Consider the following 13577-nt stretch of genomic DNA (forward strand, 5'->3'; position numbering starts at 1 on the left):
ACCACTAGAGAAAATTCTAGGCCTATAAACCTGTGACACCAGGAATCTCGGGTGATGGAGGGAAGCTCTGTTTTCACTGGCAGCCTGAGGTTCTTTTGCAATTATTCAAAATTATCTAATGGAAATAATTCAAGCAGAATGGACTTGATGTGCTTTTGAAAAAGACACATTCAATTTGGTTATATTACGTATTTTGGTGTAGAAAAAATTTTCATCTGGCTGATGTCACATAAAATCATCCCCAACTTGGAGAAAGGTTCTGTTTATTTATTTGTGCCTCAGTGGTTTCCCCCTTAAAAACATTGTTGTAAATGATGATTAGGTACCCAGGCGCAGTCACAAAAGCCATTTACCCTCGTCAAAGCTAAATTCTGTAACTCACACTAGCATTATTGCTCTAGTATGTGGCCTCCTAAGCCATTTGTTAAGTTCAGGGATGGGTGTAAGTTCAGGACTCCTTGATAGGTTGCCCTGTGAACCCTGCCCTACTGGAATTGGTGTGCTGGTAAATGTAAGTGGCTCTGCAGAGAAGAAAAAAAGAATGCTGAGTTGTGGTGTTTGTCAATTTCCATGGTGTGAGTATTCCTACCATAGCTGATTCACGATGCCAACATGATGTCATCGAACCTGGAGTTGGCTCTGAGCTGCCCATGCAAACCAGTCCCAGCCCACCACTGTTACAGGCATTTCTCATTTTCATATATAGTCAAATCAAGGCTACATAATGTGAAAATAAGAAAATTTCTACCACCATGGTATCTTCTGAATTTAAACCACTAAACTTTACAAAGATGATTTTCTCTTTGGGATAATAACATTGGTCAAACTTTTTGCTCACTTCAATTCAAACTGAAGTTTAGAGTTCTGCTTTCATTCTGTGTTTAAAAGGCGACAGTTAATTTCCTGTCAGATTGAATTCCCAATACTCTCACCCTTCTTCTGAAGAAAGACCATTTCTCCAGACACGTCTTCGGCACTAGTGATGCTAAACTTCCATGCAGTACATGGTGGGCGTGATCCCTTTTCTTTAATGTTCACTATGTCACATATTTCAGAGCCAGCATATTGAACAGATGTATTGTGGGTAGAAAAGAGGCTGTGGGAATAACTTTGTATTTCTGTGTCTGAACGGGGAGTCAAGAAAGACCTATCCATGTTCAGCTACTTTGACCAACTGAATTCAAGTCTGGATCTTGGTGGTCTCACTAGGCAGAAAGCCCTCATGGTAGCTAAGAGGAAGGACTTTGGAGTGGTCTCTTTCTAACTGTGTGATTGAGGAGAACTTCCGGTTTTTTTTTTCATTTGTAAAATAGGGCTAATAATATTACCTACTTCAAAGCATTATTCATATGAAGTACCTGACACATAGTGAGCCCCAAAGTAAGTATTAACTCTTGGTAGTATTAATGCTAGCACTACTGTCATTGTAACCAATCTTACTACTTCTTTTTTTTTTTTTGAGTTGGAGTCTCACTCTGTCGCCCAGACTGGAGTGCAGTGGCTGCTTCCGGCCACTGCAGCCTCAGCCTGCTGGGCTCCAGCGATCCTTCCGCCTCAGCCTTCCAAGGAGCTGGAACTACAGGCGCGCGCTACCACGCCCGGCTCATTTTGATTTATTGTAGAGATGAGGTCTCGCCAAGTTGACCAGGTGGGTCTCGAACCCATGCCCGGCTCTTACTACTTCTTGGTAAACATCCTCATGTATGTCTGTAGGTCCAGCAGACATTTCCCATTCTACAGAAAATGTTTCTGGTTTTTTGTTTTTTTAAGAATCAAATCATGTCAAAATTCAACTTTATGAAACTCTGGTTTGACACATTTTTTAATAAACTCAAAAATAGAAATGTTTTTTGCTACATTGTGAGAATGTTTGTAAATTTTTATAATCTCAGGAGAAAAAAATTAGTTCCTAGGGTGTTTTGAGTCTAGAAGAAACCTAACCAGCAGTTGATATGCTTGACCAGGAACAGCCTTGGGCCAAACTGCAGTAAGCTGAGTTTGTCGTCTGTACCCCTCCATTCCTCTTTGTGGTCCTCTCCTCTTCCTCATTTGCTTCCAATCATTTGTACATCCATCCATCCATCCAACTATGATTTTCAAAAAGTTTAAATCATGACTCATACAAATATTGAATGAACATATTAAAGATTTATTCACATGTCCTGAAGGAGCTAATGAGATAATCAAGCTGATTCCAAGAACATTTGAAGAATGCATAGTTATAGGCATTAAGAAATAATAGGCCAGTCTCGGTGGCTCAGCCTGTAATCCCGGCACTTCGGGAGGCCGAGACTCGTGGATTGCCTGAACCCATGGGTTCGAGACCAGCCCGGGCAACTTGGCGAGACCTCGTCTCTACAATAAATCAGAAATTAGCTGGGCGTGGTAGCATGCGCCTGTAGTTACAGCTACTTGGAAGGCTGAGGCGGAAGGATCGCCGGAGCCCAGCAGGTCGATGCTGGGGTGGCCGTGAGCGTGCTACTGTACTCCAGGCTGGGCAACAGAGTGAGACTCCAACTCAAATAATAATAATAATAATAATGCCACCATAAGATTGCTAGGTAGACACAAAACTGGTCTATGACCAACATGACAATAAATCTATAATCTTTGGGTTTTTTTTTTTTTTTACTAGACAGAAATCTGTAAGTTAAGTAACTTCACAGTATCTGGGCTCAAGTAGCAAAATCAAGCACAGGTATGTTCTCCCAGAGAATTAAATAATCCTTGGGGATGCCCATTTAGGAATGTCCCAGCATGACATTGAAAGGATATGTTGTATTCTTTTTTGCCTTATTTTCTTTCTTTCTTCCTTGCTTTCTTTTTTTTTTTTTTTTTTTTAAGTTGGAGACTCACTCCGTCGCCCAGGCTGGAGTACAGTGGTACGCTTACAGTCATCCCAGCATTGACTTGCTGGGCTCCAGCAGTCCTTCCACCTCAGCCTTCCAAGTAGCCAGAACTACAGGCGTGCACTACCATGCCTCCTGATTTTTCTTATTTATTGTAGAGACGAGGTCTCGCCAAGTTCAAACCTACTCAGGCAATCCACTCGCCTCGGCCTCCCAAAGTGCTGGGATTACAGGCTGAGTCACCAAGCCCGGACTCTTTGCCTTATTTTCAAGTATTAGATACTTTTTATTAAACTTATCTACCCATTCATATATGCAATAAACCTTTATTAATATCCATATGCCAGGGATGTAGAGATAAAGACATAGTCCCTGTCCTCAAGAAGCTCCTGATTTAATGGGGGTAGACAAACCTGCAAAATAAAAAATGTAATACAAGGTGATAAGGCAGATGTCCCCCCTGGCTCCCAGGGATTCCATTATTGCAGAGATAGGATCATCTCGCTCAGTCTCCACTTCCATACCATGACAACCACGCCATTTCTCCTACCCACTTTTTTTTTTCTTTTTGGAGTTGGAGTCTCACTCCGTCGCCCAGACTGGAGTGCAGTGGCCACTCCTGGCCACCGCAGCCTCGACCTGCTGGGCTCCGGCGATCCTTCCGCCTCAGCCTTCCGAGTAGCCGGAATTACAGGTGTGCGCTACCACGCCCAGCTAATTTTTTGATTTATTGTAGAGCTGAGGTCTCGCTGTCCAGGCGGGTCTCGAACCTGCGGGCTCAGGCAATCCACTCACCTCAGCCTCCCAAAGGCACGGAATTACAGGCTGAGCCACCGAGCCCAGGTCTACCCACATATTAAAACACATCTCTTAGGATGGGTGAAAGAGAAGTAGATAATTTGATAAATGAATGATTCCTCTTAGATCATATATAGAGGTAGATAAGGGCCTCCAGTGCTGTAACCTAGCAGTGTGTGTCACATGGCAGTTTTAGAACTGGTTGGGAAATGGTAGGTTGAACAGGAAAGAGGTGAAGAGGTCTTTTTGTAACTCCTAAAATTACTGCATGTGGATGACTCTGGACTTAAGTAAGCAGCCCTTGTATTTCATGAACACTCCCTTGAAGACATTTATTTCCAAGTTAATGAAGCAGAGGACGCCTTTCTCAAATGTTACTTTGGGACCCTAGAATATTAGTTTAATACAGCAGATTTCTTTTTTCTGGGAACAGAGTGCAAGAGCCTATCTGAGGACATCTTAACTGCCTTCAACTCTCCCTTAGATGAGACTTCTATTTCATGCAGAGGACCTGTGTGACATCCATTTCACCTGCCTTGCTCTAGGAGGAGTCCTGTTTTCCCCTATCACCATGGGTACCAGTGTTTCAGCTCCCTGAGAATACATAGTGATGTTCTATCTCTGCATTTATTAATCCTAGAAGAACCACATCAAGTAGGAGCTATCTATCCCAGTTCTCTGTCCTTATGGATCCAGTTTAGTAAATATTTAATAAGTAATTATTAATGTAAAGAACTTCAATGAAAACTGTGGAGCTTGGAGAGAAAGAACAACCTTCCCTGGGAGCCCATAGTTTAGTGGAGACAGAAACATAGAAGTACAATATTTTTTTTTGAGTCGGAGTCTCACTCTCTTGCCCAGGCTGGAGTGCAGTAGTACACTCAAGGCCACCACAGCCTTGACCTACTGGGCTCAGACGATCCTTCCACCTCAGCCTTCCAAGGAGCTGGAACTACAGGCATGAGCCACCATGCCCAACTAATTTTTTGAATTATTGTAGAGATGAGGTCTAGCCAAGTTGCCCAGGCTGGTCTCAAACCCCTGGACTCAGGCAATCCTCTCTCCTCGGCCTCCCAATGTGCTGGGATTACAGGCTTGAGCCACCACTCCCGGCCCTAGAGCATTGTTTCTTAATCTTAACTGCACATTAGATGACCTGGGGAACTCTGAAACATCCAAGGCCCAGGCTGCACTCCAGACCAATTGGATTAGCACTCCAGACCAATTGGATTAGACGCCCTGGAGGTGGGACCCAGGCATCAGTATTTTGTAAAGCTCTCTGGGAGATTCCCATGTTCTGTCTTGCTAAGCTAGAGGAAAACAAACTTGGAAAAACCTGCAGTAAAGGACTACAAAATGCTGTATGAACATGGGGACCGCCACCATTCTGGATATGCTAATGTTCTTATCCACTGTCTGACCGCATTTCTGCCCATGAATTCAGAAAATACATCCTTTCACTGTAACCATGAGGAACATTTAGATCAGTTTGATTGTAGGGCATTTAGAAACTATATACTCTGGGAGGTATGGTCTGAAAGAAACTACTTGTCTGAGGGAAAAAGGGCCCAAAAAAAGATCAACCCCAAAGGATGACCCCAAAATTCATTCCATGTGCTACCTCTCTCCCCTGGAATGTTTTTTCACTCCCTTGTCTTTCTGAAGAAGTCCTAGTCATCCTCCAAGCTCCCAGATGAACATTCACCTCCTTTGTGAACCCTTTTCTTTCCTTCCCCCTACTCCAGGCAAAACCGGATCCCTATTTTTCTGTTACTCAGCTCCTTGTATCTAGGTCTGTTTTTAGCAGTGAATTATAATTATTATTAAATGTAGTTATAATATAGCAGACTGCTTATCTTATGGGTCTTGCTTATCTTTGTTTCCCTAGTATCTAGGACAGTCTCTTGGCTTATAGAATGAATAAACAGAGCTGCAGCAATTTTAGGTAGAGTCGAAAAAAGTCATGCCACCATCAGGAAAGATCTAGAGACAGGAGATCCTCAACTCCCTTCATCCTGTTTCTGAGTGTCGGGATCTACTGCTTCCAAATAGTGGGGATGGAGAAATCGTCAGACACACTCACGGATGTAAAGTGGCAGAGGTAGTGATGGAAGGAGGGCTCACGAGGCTTCAGCTGTAGCGGTGAGCTTGAGTTTCATCTGCAGGGTTTTGTTGGGAGAGGAAGAAACAGAAGGAACTTCACGGGTTTTCAAGTATGTGTATAGACTAAGGAAAAGTGTCTGTGCTGCTGATTTCTGTTTTATTCAGATCAGAGGCATCCCAAAAAAGTTCAGAGCAGCTTTCTGTCTGGGAAAATTGCTTGTCTCTTTTATTTTTAAACTTTAAATCTTTTTTTAAAAATTGGGTTTAAAATTTTTTTGAAGGTTTTACACCTATGAAGGTGAAAAGATCATTTCAATTTTATACATACAAGGGCCATACATTCCAGATTTTCTAGGACAGTGCTAATTTTAGATCTTAGGTCCTGATTTCAGACTGTTAATTCTGATTTTTATATGGAAAGTATGGTTGTTGTTCTTATCATTGGCCAGCACTGGTCAGGGTAGTTAAAGATCTCTTAGTAGTAAACATGTTTAATTAATTACCTTACATTTATCTTTGAGAGCTTAAATATGGCTGCCTCCTGGACAAAAAAGAAGCTTGAAGGTAATATCATACTAGCATTCAGTACATTGCTTTAAGCACCAGATTTTTGTTGAAAGTGTTTTTTTGGTGAAGACAATATATATCAACACTCCTCTCCCTACCACAAATTAATGCAAAAACGCTTCAAGGAAAAAAATGGTCATTAAGAACTGTTCTTTCATTAAGAACTGTTCTTTAGAAATGTTTCTTCGTGAGGGATAGTCACAGAAGCCCAAGAGGGAAACCAGACCCTGCTAGAGCTTCATGCTGGAGTGACATCTCCTTGTGCCATGGGCCAGATGGACTCTCAGCACTATGGCGGCTATAACCCACAAGGGCTTTACTTTTAGTAGGCAAAATTTTGAATATATTCATGTTTATCCTTGTCTGTTACCTTAATAACCATCATTGTTTTGGTTACTGTGAATTTGGTTGCTATGATTTCTATTTCTGCTTAATGGATTCAGACCAAATTGAACCTTTATAATCTGACAGTGACCAAAATCATATCAATTTTAATTGAATGATCCATAATTGTACAATCTTTTTACCTATTTGAAAAGTATAACTTTTTTCCTCACTAAGTAATTCAAAAAATATAAAATAAAAAGGCTAGACTTTGTAATATGCTTTTATATAAGCTTTGAAAAAGTTGCTTACTAATATTAACAGTTACCTTTAGAGATAGGGTCTCGCTATGTTGCCCAGGCTACATTTGAACTTCTGGGCTCAAGTGATCCTCCCACCTCAGCCTCCCAAAGTGCTGAGATAACAGGCATGAGCCACCACACCTCGCTAGCAGTTACATTTTGTTGGTTTCAATCATCAACTGCCATAAGTTCTCCAGTAACCTAGTTACATTTCTTAGAGGACATCTTATATGTTCTTCAGTCAATATGTTATTTTATGAAACAACAGAATAGCATCAAAATATATGTCATTGATAGGCAAACTATATAGTACATGAACTGCATCATCCTTTGGAAAAAGCAAGCTGTCTTCAGATGTCATTAAATTAGGAGCTACTTCTGGCTCATGTAGCAGTGTTGGTTGTTCCATGTGTTGCCATAATGCCTCTGTAATGGAAAATCTGCAATAAGTAAGGGCGGCGTCTCTCCCAGTAGCCAGGCAGTCTGTATTTCTGTAAGCCAACATCTGTGTTTGTCCATCTGCCCAAGTTTTCCTCTCTTGCAGCCTCATTACGGTACTTTGGTGTTGTAACATTTAGGAACTTCTTGTATGCTTGCCCAGAATCCCAGCGGCTCTTCAGCTGGTGGCAACACACTCACCGGGAGCCATGTTTGTGATCCCTACCCCTCTGTGATGCCCAACAAGTGGAGGGAACAAGGATCTGTGTGGCAGTGGAGCTTGGTATGAGTTCTACCACACTTGACTAAGGGTCAAGAGAGGGCGGGGCCAGAGAGAGCCTGAGCCGAGATCAGCCGAACCCGCTCCTGAAATGAATGGACGCTAGTTATGTTTCCCTGCCAATGCACAAGTCTACGCGTTGACAGATGACAACCAATCTAAGTGTCAAATATGATTGCTAGCCTTAGGAATCAATCTGTGTGACGCCATTTTAACAGGAGGCCTCATTCTGCTTTTTCCATCCAGAACTAAGAGAAAGGAAGTGAGCATGGTTTTTGCTCACAGAATGGATGACAGCAAGCTGCCTCTGGTCACTCCTACACTTCTGGTGCCTCTTCAAAACCACAACTGCACGGAAACAGCCACAACCCCGCCAAGCCATGCCCCAGCGGAGTTGCATGAGGAGCACGGTTGGATGAGCAACAGAACAGACCCTCAGTACGGACTGGGGCCCGGGGAGGTGGCCGCAGCCAGCATTTTCTTCGGGACTCTGTGGTTGTTCTCCATCTTTGGCAACTCCTTGGTTTGTCTGGTCATCCACAGGAGCAGGAGGACTCAGTCCACCACCAACTACTTTGTGGTCTCCATGGCGTGTGCTGACCTTCTCATCAGCATTGCCAGCACGCCCTTCGTCCTGCTCCAGTTCACCACTGGAAGGTGGACGCTTGGCAGCGCCATGTGCAAGGTCGTGCGGTACTTTCACTATCTCACTCCAGGCGTCCAGATCTACGTTCTCCTCTCCATCTGCCTCGACCGCTTCTACACTATCGTCTATCCTCTGAGCTTCAAGGTGTCCCGAGAAAAGGCCAAGAAAATGATTGCGGCGGCGTGGATCTGTGACGCCGCCTTCGTGACCCCGGTGTTCTTTTTCTATGGCTCCAACTGGGACCGTCATTGTAATTATTTTCTCCCTTCCTCTTGGGAAGGGACTGCATACACTGTCATCCACTTCCTGGTGGGCTTTGTGATTCCATCCATCCTCATCATCTTATTTTACCAAAAGGTCATAAAATATATTTGGAGAATAGGCACGGATGGCCGAACAGTGAGGAGGACAATGAACATCGTGCCAAGGACAAAAGTGAGGACAATCAAGATGTTCCTCATTTTAAACCTGCTGTTTTTGCTCTCCTGGCTGCCTTTCCATGTGGCTCAGCTGTGGCACCCCCATGAACAAGACTACAGGAAAAGTTCCCTTGTTTTCACAGCCCTCACATGGATATCCTTTAGTTCTTCAGCCTCTAAACCCACTCTGTATTCAATTTATAACGCCGATTTTAGGAGGGGGATGAAGGAGACTTTCTGCATGTCCTCCATGAAATGTTACCGAAGCAATGCCTACACTATCACAACCAGTTCAAGGATGGCCAAGAAAAACTATGTTGGCATTTCAGAAATGCCCCCCACAGCCAAAACGATAACCAAAGACTCGATCTATGATTCATTTGACAGAGAAGCCAAGGAAAAAAAGCTTGCTTGGCCTATTAACTCAAATCCACCAAATACTTTTGTCTAATTTCTCAGAGTTCTTTCAGTTGTTATGCACCAGAGATTAAAAAGCTTTATCTATAAAAACTGAAGCTATTTACATCTTTTTCACTCTGCTTTCTGAGGGAAATGTTTTATTTTGTAAAATGCATTCATTTACTTATATAGTTTTTGTGGGTTTTATTCTAGTTGCTTTTTGTTGTGGAAAAGCTTTCACTTTTAACTACAGTCAACAGTCCTTTTACTATATTAGTTACATGTATAAAAAAGAAAATGCTTTCCTGCTTTTTATTTGCCATTAGATCCAAAAAGCAAAAACCATACACACAGTCTTTGACGAATTATTGAACATCATTTTATTTTGTTTCCTTTTTCTCCTCCCTGCTGAATTTTTATAGCCATGGTCTTCTGTTCCAAATGAAATCCCCAGGTCTCTCATTTCGGAGATTTGTACTCCCTTCACTAAGCAACATTTAGGAAGGGTTAATATTGTATATGTTTTCACATTCTCTTCTTCCAAGTAACCACCGGCCAGATCTGCTGTGGAAAGCACTCCGTGTACTGGAATATATTGGAACTTCCTGGGAAGTCTTCTGTGATTGGATTTTAATAAGGCTTCTTAGAGAAAGAAAGCTTACAGAGTTGCCTGACTTCCTCTTGTTCTCATCCTTTCTTAATCTAAGCAGCTGATGAAGCCTTGAGAAATCTGAAGTCAACACAATGTTTTCCTCACATCTGTGTCCCATCTAGGCTATATCTAGGACGCTCTCCCCAACCTCCCGTTTTTGAGTTCTATACAAGTAAATGAGCAGGTGCCCTTGCTTCTCTCTGCTCTGCAGTTCAGGCAGAGAGAGCTTCAGCTGCCCACCCTACCCCATATACCACCACCACAAGGGCAAGGACTACCTTCCTCGTTCTAGAAACTCAGACGTGAGGACACTGCTCCAGCCAGAGTCTCCTCCCCCTCATCTCTCTCCAGGTCACAGCAGCACACCCTGGCCAAGCTCAAACTCTTCTTTGCCTGTGATAACTAGGGATTTTTTTTTCCCCCATGGTTCCCAGGTTTCCATTATTTCAAATCTAGGACTAGCCAGCACATTTAAAAAAATGTTTTTATTTAAACAATAAAGGGCTTACAGACAGGACTGGTATTCATTTTCATGCCCTAGTTAACAAGAACTGCAAATAATAACTCCAGTTGTTCAGCAGTTTTACACGCATTATCTCATTCTGTCCTCTCGACAATTCTGTGATATGTTTATTATCATCTCTGTTTTATAGATGAAGAAACCAAAACTCAAAAGTTACGTGGCCTGCCCAAGTTGAAATGTAACAGAGCTGATCTTCACACGTAGGGCTCTCACTGCAAGTCTGCTGCTCTTGGCGTTTCAGATGTCTCCCGAAAGAACACGAGGGGCCAGACCCATCCAGGCCTCGAAGGGCCTCCTCCTGATCACTGCCTCCCTGGAGTCTAAGCTGTAAGAGAATCTGGCCTTTCTTTTCCATTAAAAAAAAGTCAACTGAGTTTAAGATTCATTGACTATTCTTAAGAGTCTAGGTGAAATGTAATGAAACAAGACAAGATTGGGTTTGACATTTAGGGCACAGAATAACAAAACGTTTAATCTGCAAAACATTTACAGAGCTGATATTTTCAAGTTGAGATGCTTCTTTCAATCCACAAATTCTAAAGATAAAAAGAGTAGCTCATAACTTTCTCCCTTTTTCTCTTCCTCACATTCTTGCTTATCCCATCAGCAAGTGGCTCACTAAAACAACAAAATGAGCCAGATATTTATCTCACTTGGCCCTTGAATTTTATGGAAGTTCATACTTGATAAAAAATAGAAAAGGCCAGGCATAGTGGCCCATACCTATAATCCCAGGACTTTGGGAGGCCGAGGCAGGAGGATAGCTTGAGTCCAGGAGATCAAGACCAGCTTGGGCAACATAGCAAGACCTCATCTCTACAAAAAAACAAAACAAAACAAAAATCAAAAAATTAGCTGGGTGTGGTGGCACATGCCTATAGTCCCAGCTACTCAGGAGGCTGAGGCTGCAGTGAGCCCTGACTTGTGCTACTGCACTTCAACCTGGGCAACAGAGAGACCTCAACTCAAAAACAAAAACAAAGTTGAAAAGACCCCTGCAATAGTTCAGTAGTTTTATTTTTGTCTTTTAAAATGGAATATCATTAGGGTTAGATTTTTGTAAAAAGTTTAATTTGTTTCCATTCTAAGTTTATGTATTTTTATGACTCCATTTAAACTAAAAGAGACATATTTGATGATTTCAAAGCTCCATTCTGTCTTCACTGTTCTGTGAGCTTACACCAATAGGGGAGAATTCAGTGAGACAACCTCAAAAAGCTCTTGTATAAGGAATTTATTTTTATATCTCCCAAAGAATGACAAATTCAGAGTTTTTAATCAAATCACACTCAAGAGAGCTGCAAAGTCTCAAGACCTATGTGAATTCAGCTATGTTCTCTCGGAGTGTTGTAATTCACTGTATTTTAGTTTAGTTTAATATTCAAGATTCCTAGTGTCTCACTGGATCCTGACATTGGAGGAAGCTGGATATAATGCACGGATTGATGAAGACTTGTTTAACCCAGAAACTCAAGAACAGCATTCACCACACTTCACATTTACCAGAACCAGAATTAGGCCAGGCATGGTAGCTCACACTTGTAATCCCACCATTTTTGGAGGCTGAGGCAAAAGGATTGCTTTAGGCCAGGAATTCAAGACCAGCCTGTGCAACATAAGGAGACCTTGTCTCTGCAAAAAAATTTTTAAAAATTAGCAGGCATGGTGGTGCACACCTGTAGTTCCAGATACTCAAGAAGCTGAAGTGGGAGATCCCTTGAGCTCAGGAGGTCAAGGCTGCAGTGAGCTGTGCTCATGTCACTGCACTCCAGAATTAAGCCACAGCGAGACAGGCTATCAGAAAAGATAAGAAAATCTCTCTACTCTTGCCAGGCCCATGCTAATTGAACCCATTGGGTTCAGACATTCTCCAAACCGAAGTCCAAGAAAGGTGATAGCAGGGAGGCAGGGTCGAGGCAATTCTCTTGCCTGGCTCCAGGTTCCCATAAACCGTGCCTGTGGGGGACAGGGATGCATCCTCTGAGGTGGAATTTGGGTGTCTCCCTTCTCATCATAAGTGAGAGTGTTAGGCCCTGGCCTCCTGCTGAGTCAACAGCATCCCGGATGCGGAAGCTTCTTCCCTGGGCCAGGCCTCTCAGGAAGGAAGGGCCATTTGCCGCAGGCCTACCTCCACCCAGCATGTAGGGAGCAGAAGCAAGAGAAGGTTGGCAATGTGGCCTCTACTGGTGGGCACAGAGGGCAAGTCCCTACTGGTGCCCCTCCATCCTTGCCACCCTTTGCTCAAACTCACTTTGAAGCCGCATAGCCAGGTTAAGTTGGAGCTTACTTGACCAGGTCCACTTCAAGGTTATGTTTCTCTCTAAGAACTATCTGAGCCAGCGCAGCAGTTCACCCCTGCAACCCCAGCACTTTGGAAGACAGAGGCGAGAGGATTGCCTGAGCCGAGAACATAGTGAGACCTTGCCTCTACAAAAAACTTTAAAAATTAGCCGGGTATAGTGGTGTGCACCTGTAGTCCCCCTTATTCAGAAGGCTGAGACAGAAGGATTGTCAGCCCAGGAGGTAGCACTGTGGTGAGCCGTGATCATGTCATTGCACTCCGGCTTGGGCAACACAGTGAGACCCCAATTCAAACAACAACAAAAACCATCTGTAAAAGAAGCAAAGACTTAGACACTTAGCAGAAGGGACACTGAGAAACCTTGCCCAAGCCTCTCATTATTTAGAAGAAGAAATTAAGACCAAGAGAGAGGATGTTACGGCTAAACTACAATATCGTCTAGTGGTCAGTTCAACATTCTTTCAACAACTTTGCCATTCTGCTTGCAGTGGCATGTGTGGTGTTTTGCTTGTTTGTTTTTGTTTTTTAATTTATGGGCAGGGTCTCCTATGTTGCCCAGGCTAGTCTCAAACTGATCTCAAGGGATCCTCCCGCCTTAGCCCCCTGAGCAGCTGGGACTGACTGCAGGCACATGCCAGCGCACCCAGTTTGATTCGTTTATTAGATTAAAAAATCCTCACTGTGTGCAGAAGAATATGAAAGGCATACACAATTCCCCGCTGTTCGCTTAACCTGCTAATTCATCTGGAAAAGAGATGGCCTTAGCTGAGGGCCCTAATTGGAGAACAGCGTGAACAAACCGACTTTCTCTAACAGTTTTGCGGGATGACCACTTGATGGCGCTGTGGCTTGCGGGCCGAGCCCACCGCCTCTTCACGATGCCTGTCACATTGGCGAATTCAGGGAAGTCCCCGTCGCCTAGCAACAAGACAGGGAAAATTGCGGAGCACCCAGAAGCAGCTGTAGATTAACGAA

General features: G+C 43.2%; 1 protein-coding gene across 3 annotated transcripts in view; it reads left to right on the plus strand.

Moving 5' to 3' along the window:
* Positions 1-10774, plus strand: part of GPR19 (G protein-coupled receptor 19) — a 38592-nt gene extending 27818 nt beyond the window's left edge. For 2 of the 3 annotated variants that reach the window (XM_008062516.2, XM_008062515.1), the window contains one exon: positions 7908-9312. In XM_008062516.2, the coding sequence (XP_008060707.1) occupies positions 7930-9177 (1248 nt within the window). In that variant the 5' untranslated portion in view covers positions 7908-7929 and the 3' untranslated portion in view covers positions 9178-9312. Of the gene's footprint in view, positions 1-7907; positions 9313-10430 lie in introns of those variants that run through there. The other variant, XR_002482208.1, reaches the window with a different exon arrangement.
* Positions 10775-13577: the final 2803 nt, after the last annotated feature.

This window comes from Carlito syrichta, unplaced genomic scaffold, assembly GCF_000164805.1.
Source record: "Carlito syrichta isolate Samal-C Ts95f unplaced genomic scaffold, Tarsius_syrichta-2.0.1 Scaffold305731, whole genome shotgun sequence".
Classification (NCBI taxonomy): Eukaryota; Metazoa; Chordata; class Mammalia; order Primates; family Tarsiidae; genus Carlito; species Carlito syrichta.